General features: G+C 39.3%; 1 protein-coding gene across 4 annotated transcripts in view; it reads left to right on the forward strand.

The window, feature by feature from the left end:
• si:dkey-178k16.1 (protein 4.1) overlaps positions 1–20,402 on the forward strand; it is a 54,229-nt gene extending 33,827 nt beyond the window's left edge. Inside the window, exons 12-22 of one of the 4 annotated variants that reach the window (XM_020051413.2) lie at positions 1,775–1,974; positions 4,883–4,921; positions 6,518–6,676; positions 10,778–10,828; positions 11,804–12,169; positions 12,724–13,047; positions 13,643–13,708; positions 13,968–14,057; positions 14,201–14,281; positions 17,954–18,070; positions 18,208–20,402. In XM_020051413.2, coding sequence (XP_019906972.2) covers positions 1,775–1,974; positions 4,883–4,921; positions 6,518–6,676; positions 10,778–10,828; positions 11,804–12,169; positions 12,724–13,047; positions 13,643–13,708; positions 13,968–14,057; positions 14,201–14,281; positions 17,954–18,070 — 1,493 coding nt within the window. In that variant the 3' untranslated portion in view covers positions 18,208–20,402. The remainder of the gene's footprint in view (positions 1–1,774; positions 1,975–4,882; positions 4,922–6,517; positions 6,677–10,777; positions 10,829–11,803; positions 12,170–12,723; positions 13,048–13,642; positions 13,709–13,967; positions 14,058–14,200; positions 14,282–17,953; positions 18,071–18,207) is intronic. The other 3 variants (XM_010891798.3, XM_010891799.3, XM_010891801.3) reach the window with 3 other exon arrangements.
• Positions 20,403–20,967: the final 565 nt, after the last annotated feature.

Consider the following 20,967-nt stretch of genomic DNA (forward strand, 5'->3'; position numbering starts at 1 on the left):
CACTACTTTGATGGTAGTTACAACCTTGTCTTATCATAGCAACTCCAAATTGGTAGAGTCAAAGATCCAGCAGGAAGTTAAAGCAATTGCTGAAGATTAAACATTGGAAAGCCCTCATCCACACAGTAATTTTGTTGCTTGCTCTTGGAAACCGATGAAGAGAACTTGGTTGGGCCAAATAAAATGAAAACATGTTTTTAACATATATAGAATGGCACTCAGATTAACAAGATGACTGTTGAAATCAGATTTCACTGAAACCTTTGATGTTAATAATAGATTGCTGTTGAAAAATAAACAAAATAAACTTGCCATTATTGTGATTTAGAGATAGTTCTCAATAGAAGTGTTATTTAATAAAAGCTCTAAATCATAGAACCCAAAGCCAGTTAGCTAAATGAGAATCTAAGCAAGGAGTTATAATCAATATCAGAATGGGTGATAAACAGCTATCTGGTTCTATATACCATTAAAACTAAGCGCATTGAGAGGAAATATATACAGTAGATGTACTGTATATGTTCTGTATTTTGGACCCACACATCAATTGTTCTAGTTATTTAGGCTTGGATCTTGTCTCATCTATCAAATGCAGCCAAGTAAGCTTTAGCATGGATGAAGCTGTCTGAAAACAGAGAAGCAGACCTTACCCTTAACAAGACTTTTAAAGTAGAGGGAGACCTGCTGCATCACTTTTATTTTCTGAGAATTATTATTGGAGTCCCAATTGTCTCTTCATTCAAATATGATACAGCCCAGGCTTCCATACTTACCTAAACAAGGTCTGCCACCAGGGACTTTCTTGCAGTCCCCATGCAAGCCTAGAAGATATGCAAGCATATTCACAAGACTATGTAGGGCTATGGCAACAGTGAATTCTGCAAGCAGTACAATTTGATGATATTTTTTATTTTTTTAATACCTCACAGCAAAGCAGGACTCTAAACAGACACATGAACACGGAAAACATAGTGTAACAAATAAGTCCTTATACACACTATAACAGTCACATGTACATGCATACTGTACACTCATAACCTTTCCTTAAGTGTGTTATTTAAATTTTTTGTTATTTCTCTACAGTTACATTTATTCAATTAACATTTTCTCTTAAAGATTTGCTGCTCATGTCAATTGTTTGATGGTGGACATCACATTGATATACATTTAAAGGAAACATTCAAATCTGGACAGCACTGACATGTTTTTGTTAAGTGGCTGTCATCACGGTATCAGCTAATGATGGTCATATAATTACAAAAACACCATCACTTAGAATATAAAATGTACGTTTTATACAACCCACTGTCAGGTAGGTCATGTTGTATTTATAGATGTGCATCAGTAAATTGCAGTGGTTGGTGGAATAGACATAATATTATCTGATTGTACTGAAAATGGACCTGCATTTGTGCTCCGTTTGTGCTGGTTTGTGCCGTAAGAAAATTATCTTGTGCTGCTATCATTTTATAGATTTTAAAGAATATTTTATACTCAGCCCCCCAACATACTCCAAAATCAACGAAAATAGTCTTGTTCATTTGTGCTTCGTTTGTGCCAGTAAATTTAGTCAAAATAGGCTGATAATTACAGATAGCATATTTGAATGACTTCAGCCATGATTTTCTGATGCCAGAATCAAATCAAAACTAATATGAGAAGTATGGATAATCTTGATAAATCATAATTTAGTGCAGAGACAACTTTGACCTCACTTGCCATCATGTTTGTGCCATCCCTTATGCACTCTGTACCTTACCCCCCCCCCACACAGGCTCTGCCCAGGGAGAGTGCACGGACCAGCTGTCCCAGCGCAGCTCCAGTGATCACACCCAGTTCCTGTCCAGGGAAGACCTGGACCAAGAGGGCAGTCTGGATCTAGACCAGGATCAGGAGTACCAAGACCAGGAGTACCAGGATCAGAATGAGGAGAATGATGGTGTTGCCACATTCACCAGGTCCATGGAGCTCAAGGTGCAAGGCAAGGCCATGGTGGCCGTCCCTATACTTCTAGATGATGGCTGGCTTTGTCCTTGAGTACTCCCTGTTGTCAGGGTCACTGACCACAGTTAAAAGGATAGTTTGACAAGTCATGATAAAGAGAAGACACGGAGAGCAGGCCATTTTAGCTAATTAGGACAGTAGATATGAATGCCCCTGATTGTGTGCAAAATCTGTCCTTCCAAGTACAAACCCGATTCCAAAAAGGTTAGGACACTGTACAATTGTGAATAAAAACAGAATGCAATGATGAGGAAGTTACAAATGTCAATATTTTATTCAGAATACAACATAGATGACATATCAAATGTTTAAACTGAGAAAATGTATCACTTTAAGGGGAAAATAAGTTGATTTTACATTACAAGGCATCAACACATCTCAAAAAAGTTCTGGGGGACTGAGGAGACAAGTTGCTCAAGTTTATGAATAGGAATGTTGTCCCATTCTTGTCTAATACAGGCTTCTAGTTGCTCAACAGTCTTAGGTCTTCTTTGTCGCACCTTCCTCTTTATGATGCGCCAAATGTTTTCTATGGGTGAAAGATCTGGACTGCAGCCTGGCCATTTCAGTACCTGGATCCTTCTTCTATGCAGCCATGACATTGTAATTGATGCAGTATGTGGTCTGGCATTGTAATGTTGGAAAATGAAAGAGACGACGTCTGGATGGGAGCATATGTTGTTTTAGAACTTGGATATAACTGTCAGCATTGATGGTGCCTTTCCAGATGTGTAGGCTGCCCATGCCACACGCACTCATGCAACCCCATACCATCAGAGATCCAGGCTTCTGAACTGAGTGCTGATAACAACTTGGGTTGTCCTTGTCCTCTTTAGTCCGGATGACATGGCGTCCCAGTTTTCCAAAATGAACTTCAAATTTTGATTCGTCTGACCACAGAACACTTTTCCACTTTGCCACAGTCCATTTTAGATGATCCTTGTCCCAGAGAAAACGCCTGCGCTTCTGGATCCTGTTTAGATACGGCTTCTTTTTTGACCTATAGAGTTTTAGCCGGCAACGGCGAATGGCACGGTGGATTGTGTTCACCGACAATGTTTTCTGGAAGTATTCCTGAGCCCATGTTGTGATTTCCATTACAGTATCATTCCTGTATGTGATGCAGTGCCGTCTGAGGGCCCGAAGAACCCGGGCATCCAGTATGGTTTTCCGGCCTTGACCCGTACACACAGAGATTGTTCCAGATTCTCTGAATCTTTGGATGATATTATGCACTGCAGATGATGATAACTTCAAACTCTTTGCAATTTTTCTCTGAGAAACTCCTTGGGGGAATTGGTGATCCTCTGCCCATCTTGACTTCTGAGAGACACTGCCACTCTGAGAGGCTCTTTTTATACCCAATCATGTTGCCAACTGACATAATAAGTTGCAAATTGGTCCTCCAGCTGTTCCTTATTTGTACATTTAACTTTTCCGGCCCCTTATTGCTACCTGTCCCAACTTTTTTGGAATGTGTAGCTCTCATGAAATCCAAAATGAGCCAATATTTGGCATGACATTACAAAATGTCTCACTTTCAGCATTCAATATGTTATCTATATTCTATTGTGAATTAAATATAAGTTTATGAGATTTGTAAATTATTCCATTCCTTTTTTACTCCCAATTTGTACAATGTCCCAACTTTTTTGGAATCGGGTTTGTATTTATTTATTTAAACAACAATGTGCATTCTTATTACTGCATACTATATGCAGGAATACATATGCACAGTAATACATATGTACAGGAATACATATGAACAGTAATGCATATGTATAGGACTATATATGTACATTAATACATATTTGCAGGAATATATATGTATAGGAATACATATGCACAGGAATATATATGTAGAGGAATATAAATGCACAGGAATACATATGCACAGGAATACATATGCACAGGAATATATATGTAGAGGAATATATATTTACAGTAATACATATGTACAGTAATACATATGCATAGTAATACATATGCACAGGAATATATATGTAGAGGAATATATATGTACAGTAATACATATGCACAGTAACACATATTTACAGTAATACATATGTACAGTAATACATATGCATGAATATAAAGTCTAGCGTTTTACTGTTAGATCCCCCCTTTTTTTTATTATGGCTGCGTCAGACACCTCTTCCCTTAGTGGTCTGTGGGACAATTCATCAGGATGACAGTTGAAGCACAAGCAACTGTGGAGAACATTAATGAAGTTAAGGTATTGACATGTTAAAGCTAAGTTAATCTACAACATTTAGCTGACTGTCAACTTTCTGAGAAGCACGCACACAACCAGAAACACACAGACCTGATGGCAGAAGCAGAAGTGGAGGGAACTACTGCTGGGGAAACAGAATGGAAGTCCAATCTCATGGCCATGGAGCCACACTATTAATACGATTAGTAACAAAAAAATATATAAAACAAGATCATCAAGATAGTGTTTTTTTATTATATTCCTTACATGATATAATTATAATATAATTATTGAATGCAGAATAACCAATATATAATCGTCCCTTATAGCTTCAGCTCCATCAATGTCTAAATAATGTTTTGAAATTAGTACACAGCCCCTGTAGCGCACACTGAGAAAATCCCATGTGAGCCCTTGACTAACTGAAATCCCTTTCATTTGACTACTTTTCCCATGTACCCTCTCTCCTTACCTTCCTTCCACTCCTCACTAAAGAAAGCTCTGTGCGAAACCTCCTCGGCATATCTAACATGCCCTCTTTCTCTTCACCCTGTTGTTACTCTGCACACTTTGCTCTCCTAAATTCTCTCCTTCATCTTGGTGCTGTGGCTTCCTACCCCTCACTAACCAACCGCTTCTCTTCTCCCCCCTCCTCACGTGTAGGGTGAGGATGCAGGCTCGCCGGTAGACTCAAAGCCTGAGGTACTCTGTCAGTGATCACTTGTGTCTGTCTGTCTGTTTAGCCTGTCTGTCTCTGTGTTTCATTGTTATTTAAATCTCTGTTCAGCCTGTTCCGTCTTGTACCGTCTTGTTACCTAGGCTTTTACTAGGTCTCATTCTTAGAGCTGCTCATTACTGGAACATTCATTGTTTACTTGTTTACTAACTACCAGAATGTTGGTAACTTTCAAGCTTTTTTTAGCAATTGTGTAAGATGAAATCTTAAGCCGGAAGCTAGATCTGGAATCATCCTAAATCGTGGTCCTTTTTCTTTTAAACTAGGGTCAGGTCATTATTTCTCTTCCCCATGGGGAGAGGAAACCCTGTGGTAAGGTAATGGATGCCCATGGAGTGTTATTTAACTGGGCCAACACTTTTCTCAATACAGTTTTCTTTCCCCAAAAGTAGATTATGTAATGAACAGTGGAAAAGTTTTTTTTGGAAGTTCACTTTTTTAGGAGTGCATGAGAAATTTAAGTATATTCATAAGAGAAGCATTATATGCCCTGAAAGTGTTGGTAGAAATGAACACAGAGTCTTTCCTTGCCAGTTGTAGCCTTCCTATTATGCAGCATATCGCTGTACATCTGTGTCCCAATACTAGATTTGTCCATTGCGGATTCAACCTCTGTGTGTGTGTGTGTGTAGTTGCCTGCCTTATTGGCTCACTGCCCTTTTGTCTCTGCATGTGCCCCGCCCCCCACCTCCTCCACCTGGCCTTACTCCACCCAAACTGCCTTGCCCACTTTGCCCACCATAGTCAGACCAGGATCTGGCTACCCCATGCCCCCACCAAAAGGTACTGCTTTCCCTGTTTTCGTGGCAGTGCACGCTCTCTCTGACCTCTCCCCCACCTATATCTCATTGTGCCCATGTCATTCAATAGGTGGTAGATGGGGGGTGTAATACAGCGCCTTCAAGAATTATTGCACCCTTTTGGTCAATGTGGCTACCGTTGTTTATGAGCTTGATCTTATACTCAAAATATTTTGTCAATAACAGGTCACACACCATTGACATACACAAAGCCTATAGTAGACAGTATCCGGCTTTATACACAGTGTTGTCTTCATAGTCAAAGTTCCACATTACGTTTCACTATTTTATAATACAGTTTTACAATAAAGCATTGAAAGTCTTGAAGAAAACATTTCAATCTTCATATTAATTTAAATAACTGTACCAATGATTACATAACATTTGTTTTGACTTGTTTCTCCCTGTCATCTGGAGAATTCTAAATATCTCTTGCATTAATTCAAGGGCGGAATTAAGAAACAAGGCACTTCAGCATTATATTATTCTAGAGTGTAATGGGGTCCATGTCTATGCTGCAATATTCATCTATTCATTGCAGTTTTAGTCTCATTCCATAGCAGAAACAGATTGGATATTTGTTATAGCATTCATTTTATGAGCTCCTTACAGAAATTGAATGTATGTATAATAATAATCAAAAAAGGAATACTGTTTGTTTGACAACCCTTCAAATGTCCATATCAAGTTCCATTTCTGAGGTATCTGAAATGGAAGTGGTGCGTACAGTATTCTAACACCAGCCTGTGATCTCCTATCTAGCAGCAGTTCCTGGACAAGCCTGAGGATGTCCTGCAGAAGCACCAGGCCAGCATCAATGAGCTGAAGAGAGCTCTCAGAGAGCCCAACAGCAAACTGTTACAGAGGGAGAAACGCCTGTCCTCTGCCACGCCCCCCGGAGGCACCCCAGAGAGGAAACAAGTAAGGAGGGGAAGGTTTCAACATTCTAATATAAAATCCTGTTGTACTGTAAACTAATTCTCCAGCCCATTAAACAACCCCATTGGTCCCCCTGTGGGTAAACACTGGGCATGCCCATCCCAAGCACTTATCAGAACAACACAGCCTAGCTCAGACCAAGCCCAGCTACTTCATAATATACTCATTTGAACATTTACGGGTGTGGTTTGCACACTTCATTGAGCGTCTTTTTAGTGTTCTCTTCTTCAAAATATAATGATAGTAGGTATAATGCCAGAAAGATTAAAATCTCACAATTATTTGAAACACTGTATATCTCCATTGTACTCTGTTTTTTCATCTCCTACCTAGAAGTTGTTGGCTTCTTTTGCAAAATTCTGATAATAAAGCAAAGGGGAAAATGGCTCCCTTGTCTGAAAGGACAACATAAGTGTAAAAATATTGCCACAATTGCAACTTAAAAAGGGTCAGATTGCTCTAACCCATCCAGTCTTTTTCGTAATGTAACACACTCATTACTAATGTATTAAAATAGTACAAGAACACTTAATTAATCTGTGTTTATATCAATATATAGGCCTCTTTGGATTCCATATTGGGTAAAAATCAAGATGTTGGTCAAGGAAGCTCAAAAGAGGAACAGAATCAATCCTTTGATACATTTATTTGTATGGTGTCTGAGGATGTGCAAGTTGGAAAAATAAGAGCGATGAAGCCTATAACTTCATCACAGGATTTGGAGAAAACTGAAGCAGTTGGCAATGAATTGATATCCCAAAGACAAGCAACAGTTTTGACTTCGCCTGAACATAATGATTTACACTCCATGGATGATGCTATTCAGCAGACTTTTTTCTTAAAGAACAGTGTTCAAGAGAATGGATTTGATTCACCTGCATCAGATAACCTCTTTTCCAAACCGAGGATTGAACTGAAAAACAAGCAGTTGAAGCAGAGTCTGTATCAGCTCAGCTCATACCATGAGAAAGGAAACAATTGCGATCACCACATCGCTATGGAATCTGTAAACCAGGGTAACCAAAGTCAAAGTCAGTCTGAAAGGAAGAGGGAGATCAGTGAACCTGGAACTTGGGAAACAAAAGGCCTAAAACCAGAGAGGGGAAACAATTCCATCAAAACTGGAAGCACAGCACACTCCAAAATCCCCCGAATAGTTCCTCTCAAACCACAGAGATCAAAGAAGTATTTGAATAAAGTGTGGAACAAATGTGTCATCCAGCCTCAAATGCAAACCCAAGCTGAAGGAGGCATAGCCGGAAAAGCAGATGACTTTCGGGTAATGCAATCATCAGAGGAACCTACAGAAACCAACGAAAGACCAGGTGGTTTTTCTACAGCATGTTCTGACAAAGCGAAAAACAGCGAGATGACAAACACCAGCAGGCACACCAAGGTTGCAAAGCACTGGCAGCCAGATAATGAGTTACACGGGACAGTTGAAAACAAAGATGGAAGAGACAATGGTGGATTGTGTTTATGGACTGACAGTGGAAGGCTTATACATGGAGGATGTCCCGAGGTTTACCCAGATCTTAAAGACAACTCTTCCTTTGGGTCCAAGGTGTCAGCCTCCCATTCATCTCCCCCATCAACCCTACCCCTGAAACCCTACTGGTCCAGGGAGACGGGAGTTCGCAACAGGCAGAAAGCCAACGAATTAAACAGCCATAGCAGGAACTCAAGCCAGGAAGCAACCAAGAAGAAACAAGCGGTAACACCATCTGCCTAACCTGCCTGTCTATCACTGGAAACTAAACCATTGCATGTGCGATCACAACCCGTTTTTATCCACTTGAATATACTCATGTAGAAATCATGCAGCTTTATATGAAAAAACTGCTAAAAGCCTATGTCCCTTCACATTCTCATTGGCCAATAACATTAAGACTTAACACGTTCTTGGCCCAGGAAGCTCTTGGCTCTCGTTCCCTTTTGCAAAGCTAAACATCTGCTTGTCCATTTCTGAAACTGGTGGTGCCTTTAAGTAAGGTTTCCATTGCTTAAGCTTCTGGCTTCTGTTGGTCACCATGTTAATACTTGGTCTCTCCTTTCAACATCATACTCTTACCTCCCTGACTAAAGGTGGTTGCTGTTGCATGGAGTAATATGCCTTGACACAATCTCCTTTCTTTGAAGCCACTAACAGTTAGCAAACAATGCAATTTGGACATTTAGCGAAAATGTTGAAGGTTGGCATCTCTGCAGTAATAACAAATATTATTTGTATTATGACGTGTTATGCACACATTTTTGGCTGCAGATTTTCCAGACATACTTCAGGGCCGGTAATTGTACACTGGACCTCAGTATACAATTACCAGATTGCTGGAAGGTATTGTTATCTAATCTTAACAGTGCATGACATTAGCATCGCACTAGCCTTGGCTTCCAGGCCTTGCTCACATTGTTGTCGAGAGCATGGGAAGTTCATATTGGAAAAGTAGGCATGAGTGGAGTGCTTATTTGCAGTGGCTGCTGGCTGATTGTTTCTGAATGGACACAGTGCCCTCTGTAATTATTGGAAGAGTAAGCATACTCTAGAAGATTGTAATTTTATCAAGCAATTACTATGAGGTTATAGTATAGGTTATCACATTTTATTTTAGGCTATTTGTGTACATATTGGCTTCATCCATAAAAAAGAAAATTGCAGCTTTTATTATACATAGTCCCCCCTTTTCAGGACAACAAAAGCTTACAAACAGATTTTTTCATGTGTCCATAAGACAACTCTGCAATCTCTTTTAGGTACTGACCATCCTGTAATAACGCTAACTAGTGATTTTCACCTTGTAGTGTTGTTTCTGTAGTTTTGCTGGTGAGGTTTTCTGTGGATGTTAGTAGCGGAACCATTCCTTTTTTTTATTATAGTGAGCGTTCTTCGGTCGTGCCTTGTAAATGTCTTCCTTGGCCAGAGCTCACCAGTGCATTTCTTATTTTTAATGATGTTCCAATTGGTTGAATTTGGTAAGATTAAGGTTTCTCTGTGTTTTTGAAATATATTTTCAGATTTTTCATAATGGTTTAATTTTTCTTTTGTTTTTATTGACTTGACAACTCTTTTGTTCTCATGTTGACAGACACCAATATCAGACTCCATAGGGAAACAATACTAGACTTTGGCAGCTCTCTTATGCCTGCACAAATCATGTCACCAAACACCTGATTAAACAGAAAGACCTATCAAATCAATTGTACCAATATTTTGTGTACCCTAAATTAGGTGTGAATATGTATGAAGTGTCATAATTTCTAAATGGTAAAACCAATATGTACACAACAGCGTTAAATTTAAGCAAAAAAAATGATCTACTCTAACCTCATAGTAATTTTTATATTTGACAAAAATAATGCCTATTGTCCCAATAATTATATAGGGCACTGCAGATTATCCTGAGTTAGCTATTTTACAGTGCTAGCATTGCCAGCATACAGCATAAAAATTATGTATATTTTGAGAAATTATTTTGACCATTTAATTTGATGAAATTAAATTACCCCATGTGGGCAAACATGGAAATGTTTGGAATTTGGTTTTGAATCTCCACCTATGTTTAAATTAGTCTATTACAATTGTTAATAGGGGGAAAGGCTTAGATACTCTACCTTCTTTTATGTTCTTTCTGAAAAGACCTTTCACAAGCTTTCATACTGAAGGGGAAGTGACAGCCTGGTAGAGGCTACCATCATACAGTAATTCTATTTAGTGTTAATGTTTATTTTCAATATATCCTATGCTCACTGTTCAAATATAATCATGTGAATTTATGGTGAGTCAGCTTTTCACTGGAATTAGCAGGACTTTATGAAGCCTCTTAGGTTTGGGATTGCAACATGTGCTAGTCTTGGAACAGCTGGCAATGTGTTTAAAAAAATGAGTCTGGAAACCATAAATATGTGATGTCAACATACAGTTTACTACTACATATATACATAAACAGTAACCCAAAATGTAAACAAAGGTGGTATTGCAGTAAACAGTAAATCCCAAGAAAATGTCAAAGCAAACCACTGAATTTTTTTCTTTTCTTTTGAGTGTGTAAGAATGATGATGGTACTGATAAATGCTTGCTTCTACAGGAGACCCCCCCTACACCTGCTATTCATGAGGAATCTTTTGATGAAGCGATGGTGAGTTAAAACCTCTTCAGCTAGCTTCAAACTCTGTAATAGTATCTACTAGCACTGAACCTTTGGAGGTTGGTTCATTTTCAATGACACATTCTATTTACATAAACATTTTAAATTCAAGTTCTTGTATCCACTTTACTAGGTCAGAGAAGATTGTTTTAGTCATTCATTATCCAAACATAAAAAAAGGTTTTTCTTATCGCTTTATTTTAGCTTAAAATGCAAATGAAAAGATATTCTCGTACGGTCATACCCAGATCAATAAAATAAACATCCTACCTTAAAATGTGTGGTCGCTTTGAATGAAAACCTAAAGTAGTTCGCTTTGGTAGGCTGTCGTGTAATTATTTCAGGTAGTGACATTTTCTCTGGCAGCCTTAGACTTTTGCCCAGTACTGTAGTTGACCACTCATGATAATTGCTGTACATTGATTACAACAGTTGGATGACTTTCAGAGTTTCAAGTAGGCCTAATGATGGCTCTCTAAAATAAGCGGCATACATTATTTAGTTGACTTTTTTCACACCAAGAAATTTGCATCTGACCCAAAATACTTACAGCTGTAGCCAAGTAAAACTGGTGTTAGTGATATAACCAATGAATTAAAGGTTTGCAAACAAAATATAATTCCTTTTACACCCCCTATCAATTGCATAGTTGAGACACCTGTCTTACTGATTATTGTCATAGTTATGAGAAGACTACCCTCCTTTTGGCCTCTTCAACAATTGTTATGGTCATCGGAGTACATTCATGTTTTAGTTTAATGCGACTACAACTCTGTAATGTCCAGCAACCCACTTCATTTGTGAATGATTGGTTCTCTCTGTACTAATTTCAGCCCATAATAGAAACAGACTCAAATGGAACTGGTTTGGGTTCAGTTATTTATTTCATAATAAAAAATACTGTAACATTCAGCACTAGGATCTGCTGAACCCAAACAAAACTCTATTCTCCCATCTACCCATCAGAGGGAGCCGTGGGAACGGCGGATTGGCTCTGTGTCGGAGGATGACCAAGACCATGAGACCCTTTACCTGAAGGAAACCCACCTGGGAATTGAGCGCAAGTGTTCCAGCATCACAGTCAGCTCTACGTCTAGCCTGGAGGCCGAGGTGGACTTCACTGTCCTCATGGACCTCCACACAGGCATGGAGGAGTTTTCGAGGGGCATGACGGAGCTGGGCGAGAGGCCTCTGTCACCCGATGTGGGCCTCAGTCTGAGCATCGACCAGTTTCAGCAGCCCATGACCCCCGTTGTCTCAGTTCCTCCAACCGGGGCCAGTAGCAGCCCTCCAGCCAAGCAGCTGTACACCGAGGAGCTCCGTCACCAAGAGGTAAAGCACACTGGCAAAGTTTTTGTTCTAGGTATGCGTTGTCGGTTACCAAATCATATTGTCGACTTACAGTTTCACTGCAGTTGCGTCACTCTGTTGCATGTTAATTCCTTAGTCGTGGCACACTAATTTCATTCCGGGAGTCCCTGCAGATGGAGTTGCAATATGATTCAGCTCCATCTGGTTTTTCAGAGGGATGGTTGGCTTGGGAGTCCTTGTGAAATGAATTTTGGAACACGAAAAAACATGTAAAGAATACTTGTAACTTGTCACTCGACAGGCAAAAAAAGCATTGTAATAAGCGTTGATAGATAAATCTATACATTATTAGCTTGACAAATATACTACCTTTTTACATTAACATCGGACACAGTATTGTTAGTTCCAAATCAGCTGGGTTTTCTGCTGGATTTCTTTCATATGTCAAGGCTTGGATGATGGGAAAGAGCTGGCCCATATATGTTCAGCCATTGTAAAGATCTTTGTTTCACACTGGAACCTTGTAATGATTACCTTTCAGCAATGCAAGGTATTATTATTATTTTTTCCTGAAGCATGGTGTGCCGAGAAAACCAAAGAGGTCAGTGCCTATTGCCAGAGAGCAGTCACAGAGAGAGACTACTTACACATCCCCGATGACAGCGCTGAGCAGAGAGGCTAGTGAAGTTGTCGCCTCTCACGCACTGAGGAAGACTGAGATCAAGGTCGACAGGGACCAGACTGTGAGAGAGACAACGTATGTGGCTCCAATGACAGCGCTGAGCAGAGAGGCCAGTGATGTTGTTGCCAGCCATGCACTGAGGAAGACCAACGTCAGGGTTGAAACACAGCCGAATGGGTCAGAGGTCACCACAACCATTGTGGAGTTCTCAGGTCAGGTAAACAAATATTTTGCCTGGAGATCAGTTACAGTTGATTAAGTAAAGGCCATTGTTCATTAGGTATAAAGATTGGGGGAATATACAGTATAGAGATGCTTAATTAGAATTCAAAACATACAAACCTCAGATTTGTGGTCTACCCTGTCACATGTTAAACCAGCCCATCATAATTACTAAAGTGCAAACTTTGGTAAACTATGTAAATGTTGCTTTTAAATAAAACATTCAGTTACACTATCTGACTGCTAAAAATACAGTTCAAGTGATTAATCTTTTCTATGTGTTTATATTTAAAGTAACTATTAACAATTCAACATAAACATTTTAGTATTTCACAATTTCAAAATTATGGTGTCTTTGGTTTTCACCAATGACTTTGATTTGGTGGATGGTAGAACAACATTCTCCATATACTGTTATCCATCACACTGTTCCATTTGTCAGTACAAGCAAAACATCAGTTTAGAAATGCCGTGCATAAGACATAAATTCAGAATCATGTCCAAAAGCACAGACAGCTTAATGCATAAGCTCCGTTGTTGACATTTGAAAGTGTAAGAATGGGCATCACAGGTTTGAATGTGTTTTTCAGGATCACGGTGTGACCGTAAGCAGTATAGGAGAAACGTCTTATTCAACGACAGAGGGTGTTTCCCCTGTAAGTACATTATTCCCGACCTGTCCCATTTTAACTACAGGACACAGATTGTGAGACTTTTAGGGGCTTACATCCACTTTTAATGTATTTCTTTATTTGTGATTTGGAGAATGTTGAATAAGATGTGATTTGTGAGTATGTCGAACTGTGTAGCTATTGTATGTATGGGTGTGGTCTGTGTAAGGAGTATGTTTGCTCAGTTGTGTATGCGCGTCCTTGTGTGATGTCATTAAGGCTTTTTGGCTGTGTGTCCTGACAGGTGCACATGTCTACTTTGAGGAGAGAGGCATCTGGATCTCCAATACTTGTTGCTGAGAATGTCACCTCTGCAACCACACATGTGACCAAGGTATCAAATATGATGACGTTTAGTACCTTCAGGATAATTGGGTTCCGTTGGTCTTCTAATACTCACCAAACGGCACCATGGCCTTGGCTGTGAAGAGTATTTAATTTGGCAAATGTTACAAAACACATTGTTGCTTGTTCCAGACTGTGAAAGGGGGCTATTCAGAGACCAGAATTGAAAAGAGGATCATAATCACAGGAGATGACGATGTTGACCAGGAGCAGGTGAGCAGACTCTGTACATACATACACAGAATCATGGCTAATAATTTTTTTGCCTGTCACCCCCCCCCCACACACACACACTACATCCCTGGGCTAATGCGCAAGTAAGATTTAACCACTACTCACACAATGAATAAGTTGCCTACCTTTTTAAATAGGCAGGCCAGCAGTGAAATAAACTGTATTCCCAACCCCGTTTCCAAAGTTGGGATGCTGTGTAAAATGCAAATAAAAACAGAATGCAGTGTTGTGCAAATAATTTATCCCTATATTTAATTGAAAATAATACAAACACAACATGTAAAATGTTGAAACTGGGACATGTTATTGTTTTTGGAAAAATACATGTCCATTTTGAATTTGATGCCAACAACACATTTCAAAAAAGTTGGGACAGGGGCATGTTTACCCAGGTGTTGCTTCACTTTTCCTTTTAACAACATTATGTAAGCATTTGGGAACTGAGGAGACCAACTGCTGTAGTTTTGAAATTGATATGTATTCCCATTCTTGCTTGATGTAGGATTTCAGGTTAGGATTACAGCATATGTTGCTCCAAAACCTGCATTAGAATTAATTGTGCCTTCACAGATGTGCAAGTCACCCATGCCATGTGCACTAATGCACCCCCATACCATCACAGATACTGGCTTTTGAACTGTGCGCTGATAAGCCGGATGGCCCCTCTTCTCTTTAGTCCAGAGGATGTGGCGCCCAAAAATAATTTCACATTTTGATTAATCTGACAGGATAGTTTTCCACTTCGCCTCAGTCCGTCTTAAATGAGCTCTGGTTCTTGTTTATATATGGTTCCTTCTTTACATGGTAGAGTTTTAACTTGTATTTGTGGTGCAGCCATGTACAGACAATGGTTTTCTGAAGTGTTCCTGAGCCCATGCAGTGATGTCCATTACAGAATTGTGTCTATTTTTAATGCAGTGCCGTCTGAAGGCCTAAAGATCACAGCCATCTAATATTGTTTTTCAGCCTGGTCCCTTGCATACAGAGATTTCTCTGGATTCTCTGAATCTTTTGATGATATTGTGTACCACAGATGATGAGATCCCCAAACTCTTTGCAATTTAGGTTTGAGAAACATTATTCTTAAATTGTTGACCTATTTGCCAGCAACGTCTTTCACCGAGTGGTGAACCCTTCCCATCCTCTCTTCCGACAGACCCATCCTCTCTGGAATGATCTTTTAATACCCAATCATTTTACTGACATGTTGCCAATTGACCTAATTAGTTCTCATATTGAACCAGGTTTTGCCTTTTAGCATTACACAACTGTGGCCTCTGTCCTTTTTCTGAAACGTGTTGCCAGCATCAAATTCAAAGTGCGCATATATTTTTCAAGAAACAATAAAATGTCTTAGTTTCAACATTTGATATGTTGTTTTTTTGTACTATTTTCTATTGAATATAGCATTCTGTGTTTATTTACATTTTACGCAGCATCCCAACTCTTTTGGAAACAGGGTTGTATATGCATACATACAGTGGGGAGAACAAGTGTTTGATACACGGCAGGTTTTGCAGATTTTCCCACTTACAAAGCATGTAGAGGTCTGTCATCAATCATAGGTACACTTCAACTGTGGGAAACGGAATCTAAAACAAAAATCCAGAAAATCACATTGTATGATTTTTAAATAATTAATTTGCATTTTATTGAATGACATAAGTATTTGATCACCTACCAACCAGTAAGAATTCCAGCTCTCACAGACCTGTTAGTTTTTCTTTAAGAAGCCTTCCTGTTCTCCACTCATTACCTGTATTAACTGCACCTGGTTGAACTCGTTACCTGTATAAAAGACACCTGTCCACAAACTCAATCAAACTGACTCCAAATTCTCCACAATGGCCAAGACCAGAGAGCTGTGTAAGGACATCAGGGATAAAATTGTAGATCTGCACAAGGCTGGGATGGGCTACAGGACAGTAAAGCAAGCAGCTTGGTGAGAAGGCAACAACTTTTGCTGCAATTATTAGAAAATGGAAGAAGTTCAAGATGACAGTCAATCTCCCTCGGTCTGGGGCTCCATGCAAGATCTCTCCTCATGGGACATCAATGATCATGAGGAAGCTGTGGGTTTAGGCCAGAACTACACGGCAGGACCTGGTCAATGACCTGAAGAGAGCTGTGACCACAGTCTCAAAGAAAACCATTAGTAACACACTACGCCGTCATGGATTAAAATCCTGCAGCGCACGCAAGGTCCCCCTGCTCAAGCCAGCGCATATCCAGGCACATCTGAAGTTTGCCAATGACCATCTGGATGACCCAGAGGAGGAATGGGAGAAGGTCATATGGTCTGATGAGACAAAAATTTAGCTTTTTGGTCTAAACTCCACTCGTCATGTTTGGAGGAAGAAGAAGGATGAGTACAACCCCAAGAACACCATCCCAACCGTGAAGCATGGAGGGGGAAACATCATTCTTTGGGAATGCTTTTCTGCAAAGGGGACAGGACGACTACACCGTATTGAGGGGAGGATGGGGCCATGTATCGCGAGATCTTGGCCAACAACCTCCTTCCCTCAGTAAGAGCATTGAAGATGGGTCGTGGCTGGGTCTTCCAGCATGACAACGACCCAAAACACACAGCCAGTGGCTCCGTAAGAAGAATCTCAAGGACCTGGAGTGGCCTAGCCAGTCTCCAGACATGAACCCAATAGAAAATCTTTGGAGGGAGCTGAAAGTCCGTATTGCCCAGCGACAGCCCCGAAACCTGAAGGATCTGGAGATGGTCTGTATGGAGGAGTGGGCCAAATTCCCTGCTGCAGTGTGTGCAAACCTGGTCAAGAACTACAGGAAACGTATGATCTCTGTAATTGCAAACAAAGGTTTCTGTACAAAATATTAAGTTCTGCTTTTCAGATGTATCAAATACTTATGTCATGCAATAAAATGCAAATGAATTACTTCAAATTCATGCAATGTGATTTTCTGGATTTTTGTTTTAGATTCCATCGCTCACAGTTGAAGTGTACCTATGATAAAAATGACAGACTTCTACATGCTTTGTAAGTGGGAAAACCTCCAAAATCGTCAGTGTATAAAATACTTGTTCTCCCACTGTATATATCACCGGTCCAAATTTTGGACATCTACTCATTCAAGATATATCTATGTACACACTGTATACATTCAGCCAATTATAGGATGGATTTAATTCTGGTAATTATAAATATATTATGGGATTTAGCAATTAAAAACCTTTAATTTTATTAAACCTCTAATTTTATGATCGCCCTATAAAGACAGACTGCTTTTCGAAAGAAGAGGTGTTGTATTATGTAACGTTGCTTATAGGAGGCAGGACACAGGTGCAGGGAGAACCGAGGAATCCAAAACAATGACCGACAAGATATAAGAGGGCAGGAGGAACTTAAATAAGGACGGTGATCAGGAATTGCTGAGGGCAATAACAACAAACAGGGGTCCGTAATGAGGGAGACAGCTTTGGATTTCTCTGGGGTGACAATATACCTACAGTAGGTTAGCCAAGGCAAATGCCGTAGCTTTCTTTTTGTACGGGGTATGTTGTATGTTTTGGGGATTATAGGTGGAGACGGGGGGAAAAGTGGTTGCTTAATTGTTTTTGGACCTGGGCCTCTCATCATCGAGTTCTGCAACTATGTCATATCATTTGTTCCTTCTCAGGCTCTTGCTATTGCAATACAGGAAGCCAAGCAACAACATCCAGACATGTTGGTTACCAAGGCAGTAGTTGTCAAAGAAACAGAGTCATCTACTGAGGATCCACACAGGAAATCTTAGGTACCAGAGTCTTGAAAACATCGAAAGATAAGAAGATTCGATTGTGAATCGAATATCCATATGGTCTTTGCATCAGTGTTGGTAGCTTACGTCTGAGGGCCTAGTTTAAACAGTTAACTGTCTCTTCTCTCCTGTAGGCCTGATTCTTGTGAAATGAGCGCCTCCCTCAGGAGCAGACCTATTGGTGCCTGAGCTACCTGAGACTACCGCTCCCTTGTACCACCCTGACCACTGCTAATGGGGCTCCAACACACACGTTCTACTCCAACCTTTTATTTATTAACCTTTCCCCTGGCAAGTGTGGCACAATATGGAATTGTCATAAATAATTTCAGTCTCTGTAATAACTTAACAGATTGAACAAAGAAGTTGTACCAGAATGCCTTGTTCCATTACTGGAAGGTTTCTCAGTCTAGTACACCTGTTGGTACTGGTCTGAAAACATGAGCAAAACAACTGGGTTTTAAAACAACTGTTTTTACTACATAATACAGTTCCTGTCAGAAATCAACATGTCGTAGCAGCTTAGGAGAATTAATGCAGCAGGTTAGGATAGTTAACGTAGCTGGTTACAATAATTAGGTCAACGTTAGAAAAACAGTTAGGGTTACATATGCAGCATACTTTTTTATTGAAAATGTCACATTAAGTTGTATCCTATTCAGAGATTTTGCTTAACTTGCCTTTGTATATTATCCTCCAAGTAAACTAATGGGAAATGTATTCCTGAATGTGGATGCAAATTTCAGGAGCTGTTGTCCTTGAACTGTGGTCATCCCATCATATTCTCTAACGAGTCTCACAAAATATAACGGCTGCCACCACAATCCACAACCATACCCACCTTTGAAAGGCGGGATATGTTTTAGACCACACATGCTTAGTATGAGATGGACTACAATTTGTTGGGAAGTCCTACTAAGTAACTTTGGCAAAACTTTAATGCTCAATGAATTTTACAGCATTGTCCATATGCTCATAATGCACTATGATGACGTAATAATGCAGTATAAGTACCGTTGGTGACACACAAAGACTCCTATAGACTGATATCTCTGTATTCCAATATTCCTAATGCATTATAAGCATTATCATAATGCCTTATAATGTACAGTAATATAGTGCTTATAACTGCTGTTGTCACTTTTTCGTCAAGGATCATACAGCATTATACTGACCCTCATTGTGATATCAATGAGCAGCGCATCATTATTACTGCATCATAATGTTTGTTATGGTGTGTTGTAGCATCCCTAGGAGCCGCCCTGGCACATTTTATTAACATCAGGGCTGTCAGAGTTAATCAGTTAACTCTAGTTAACTCGGTGTATTATCTGTGCACTTTGTTGTTTTATCACAATTCATTATATTCTCTGAAAGTTTTGAAAATACACTAACAACTTCCAAAACAGATTTATATACCTACAGTCTCCAGTCACAGAAAAAACAAAAAATGCTCAATGCATTGGCCTAGTTTTTGTAATGGTTACCAAAGCTTTTATAGCTAAGCAAGATAGACCGAACACACTGTCGTTTCCAATAAGAGGCTAGAGAAGCAGACTGAGCTCATTCTTGCATATATTTGCATGTTTCTGTATGAGAAACTTTAATGTGCACCTGTAAAATATCTCAATTTGCTCATATCTCCTTCTTAACAAAGACATTTTTTGAAACTTTGGCAAAGGGTACAGCCTACAAACTGTAGTCCACTGTGTTCAAAAAATATGAAAGCTTTGGGTTAAGAAATCTGTTAATCACAGTTAATCAAATAGAAGATAGAATGTCAGCCTAGTTCCATCTCACTAAATACTCACAAAATACAAATTCAGGATGTAAATATTCTTGCGATGTTTTTGTATGAAAAATCTTAATTTATTGCTCACTTTTAGTAAATTAAGAATCATCATTAATCTTATCATTTAGGTTTTTTTAATGACAGCATTATTTAATAAAACAGTGAAACAAATAAAAAAATTTAAGAAACTACAAAATCCATTTGGGACAAAATCCTACAATGTATCTATGCAGGAGTGCCAAATTGCCAATTGTAAGAATTTAAGGCAACATCTTTTATGTTATGTAACTTTTTTAATAAAGAACAGTAAGAAAGAATGAGCTTTGTGTTGATTCATCATGAAATGTGCTGACAGATTCAATTTACATAAAGCAAACAATGACTCCTTTATAAATCTACAGTAACAGCTTTTGATGCATTATGTCTATGTAGGCATTTTATCACTTCACTAAACATGATTTAATATAGGCTTATAAGTATGCTAACACACCATAATAAATATTATGATGCAGAACCTTTTTTACATTACATTCTTATTCATTTTAATTCTGTACTATTCCTTTAAAAAAAAGTCACCAGCATTTTGAAGCACTACTGTATGTTGTAGTGATTGTGATCATATTCATAATGCATTAGCAATATTCACATACAGAATTATGAGTGTTTGGAAAATATTAGTCTTTATGTGTGTCATTATTACTCTTCCGTAGTGCATTCTAAGTACATGTATAATACTGTATAGTTAGCAAAACCTCCAGCAACCATTCAGATCCAACTCTGAGGCTTACTGAGGTGTAGATTCAATCCGGACTGTGAAAGATCCAGCTATAGCCAGCTGAAATGGAATTGCAGTGTTCCTGCATTCATAGAGACTGTATGTTAAATGCTGCAGATGCGGAATTTTGGTTGGCAACATTGTTCTGCGATGGCCCTGTCTCAACACAACAACTAGCCAAACCACCTGAGGGAGTCACTACTGCTTGATGAGAAGAAATCCTTGAGGCCTTCCCCTTCCTGGGCGATGCTGGCTTTATTTGTCCATAGGGCCTCCCAGACGCTGTTCAGCTGGCAGCGCAGTCAAGACTCAAACATGGATTGTGGT

This window comes from Esox lucius, chromosome 12 (genome assembly GCF_011004845.1).
Source record: "Esox lucius isolate fEsoLuc1 chromosome 12, fEsoLuc1.pri, whole genome shotgun sequence".
In the NCBI taxonomy this organism is placed as follows: domain Eukaryota; kingdom Metazoa; phylum Chordata; class Actinopteri; order Esociformes; family Esocidae; genus Esox; species Esox lucius.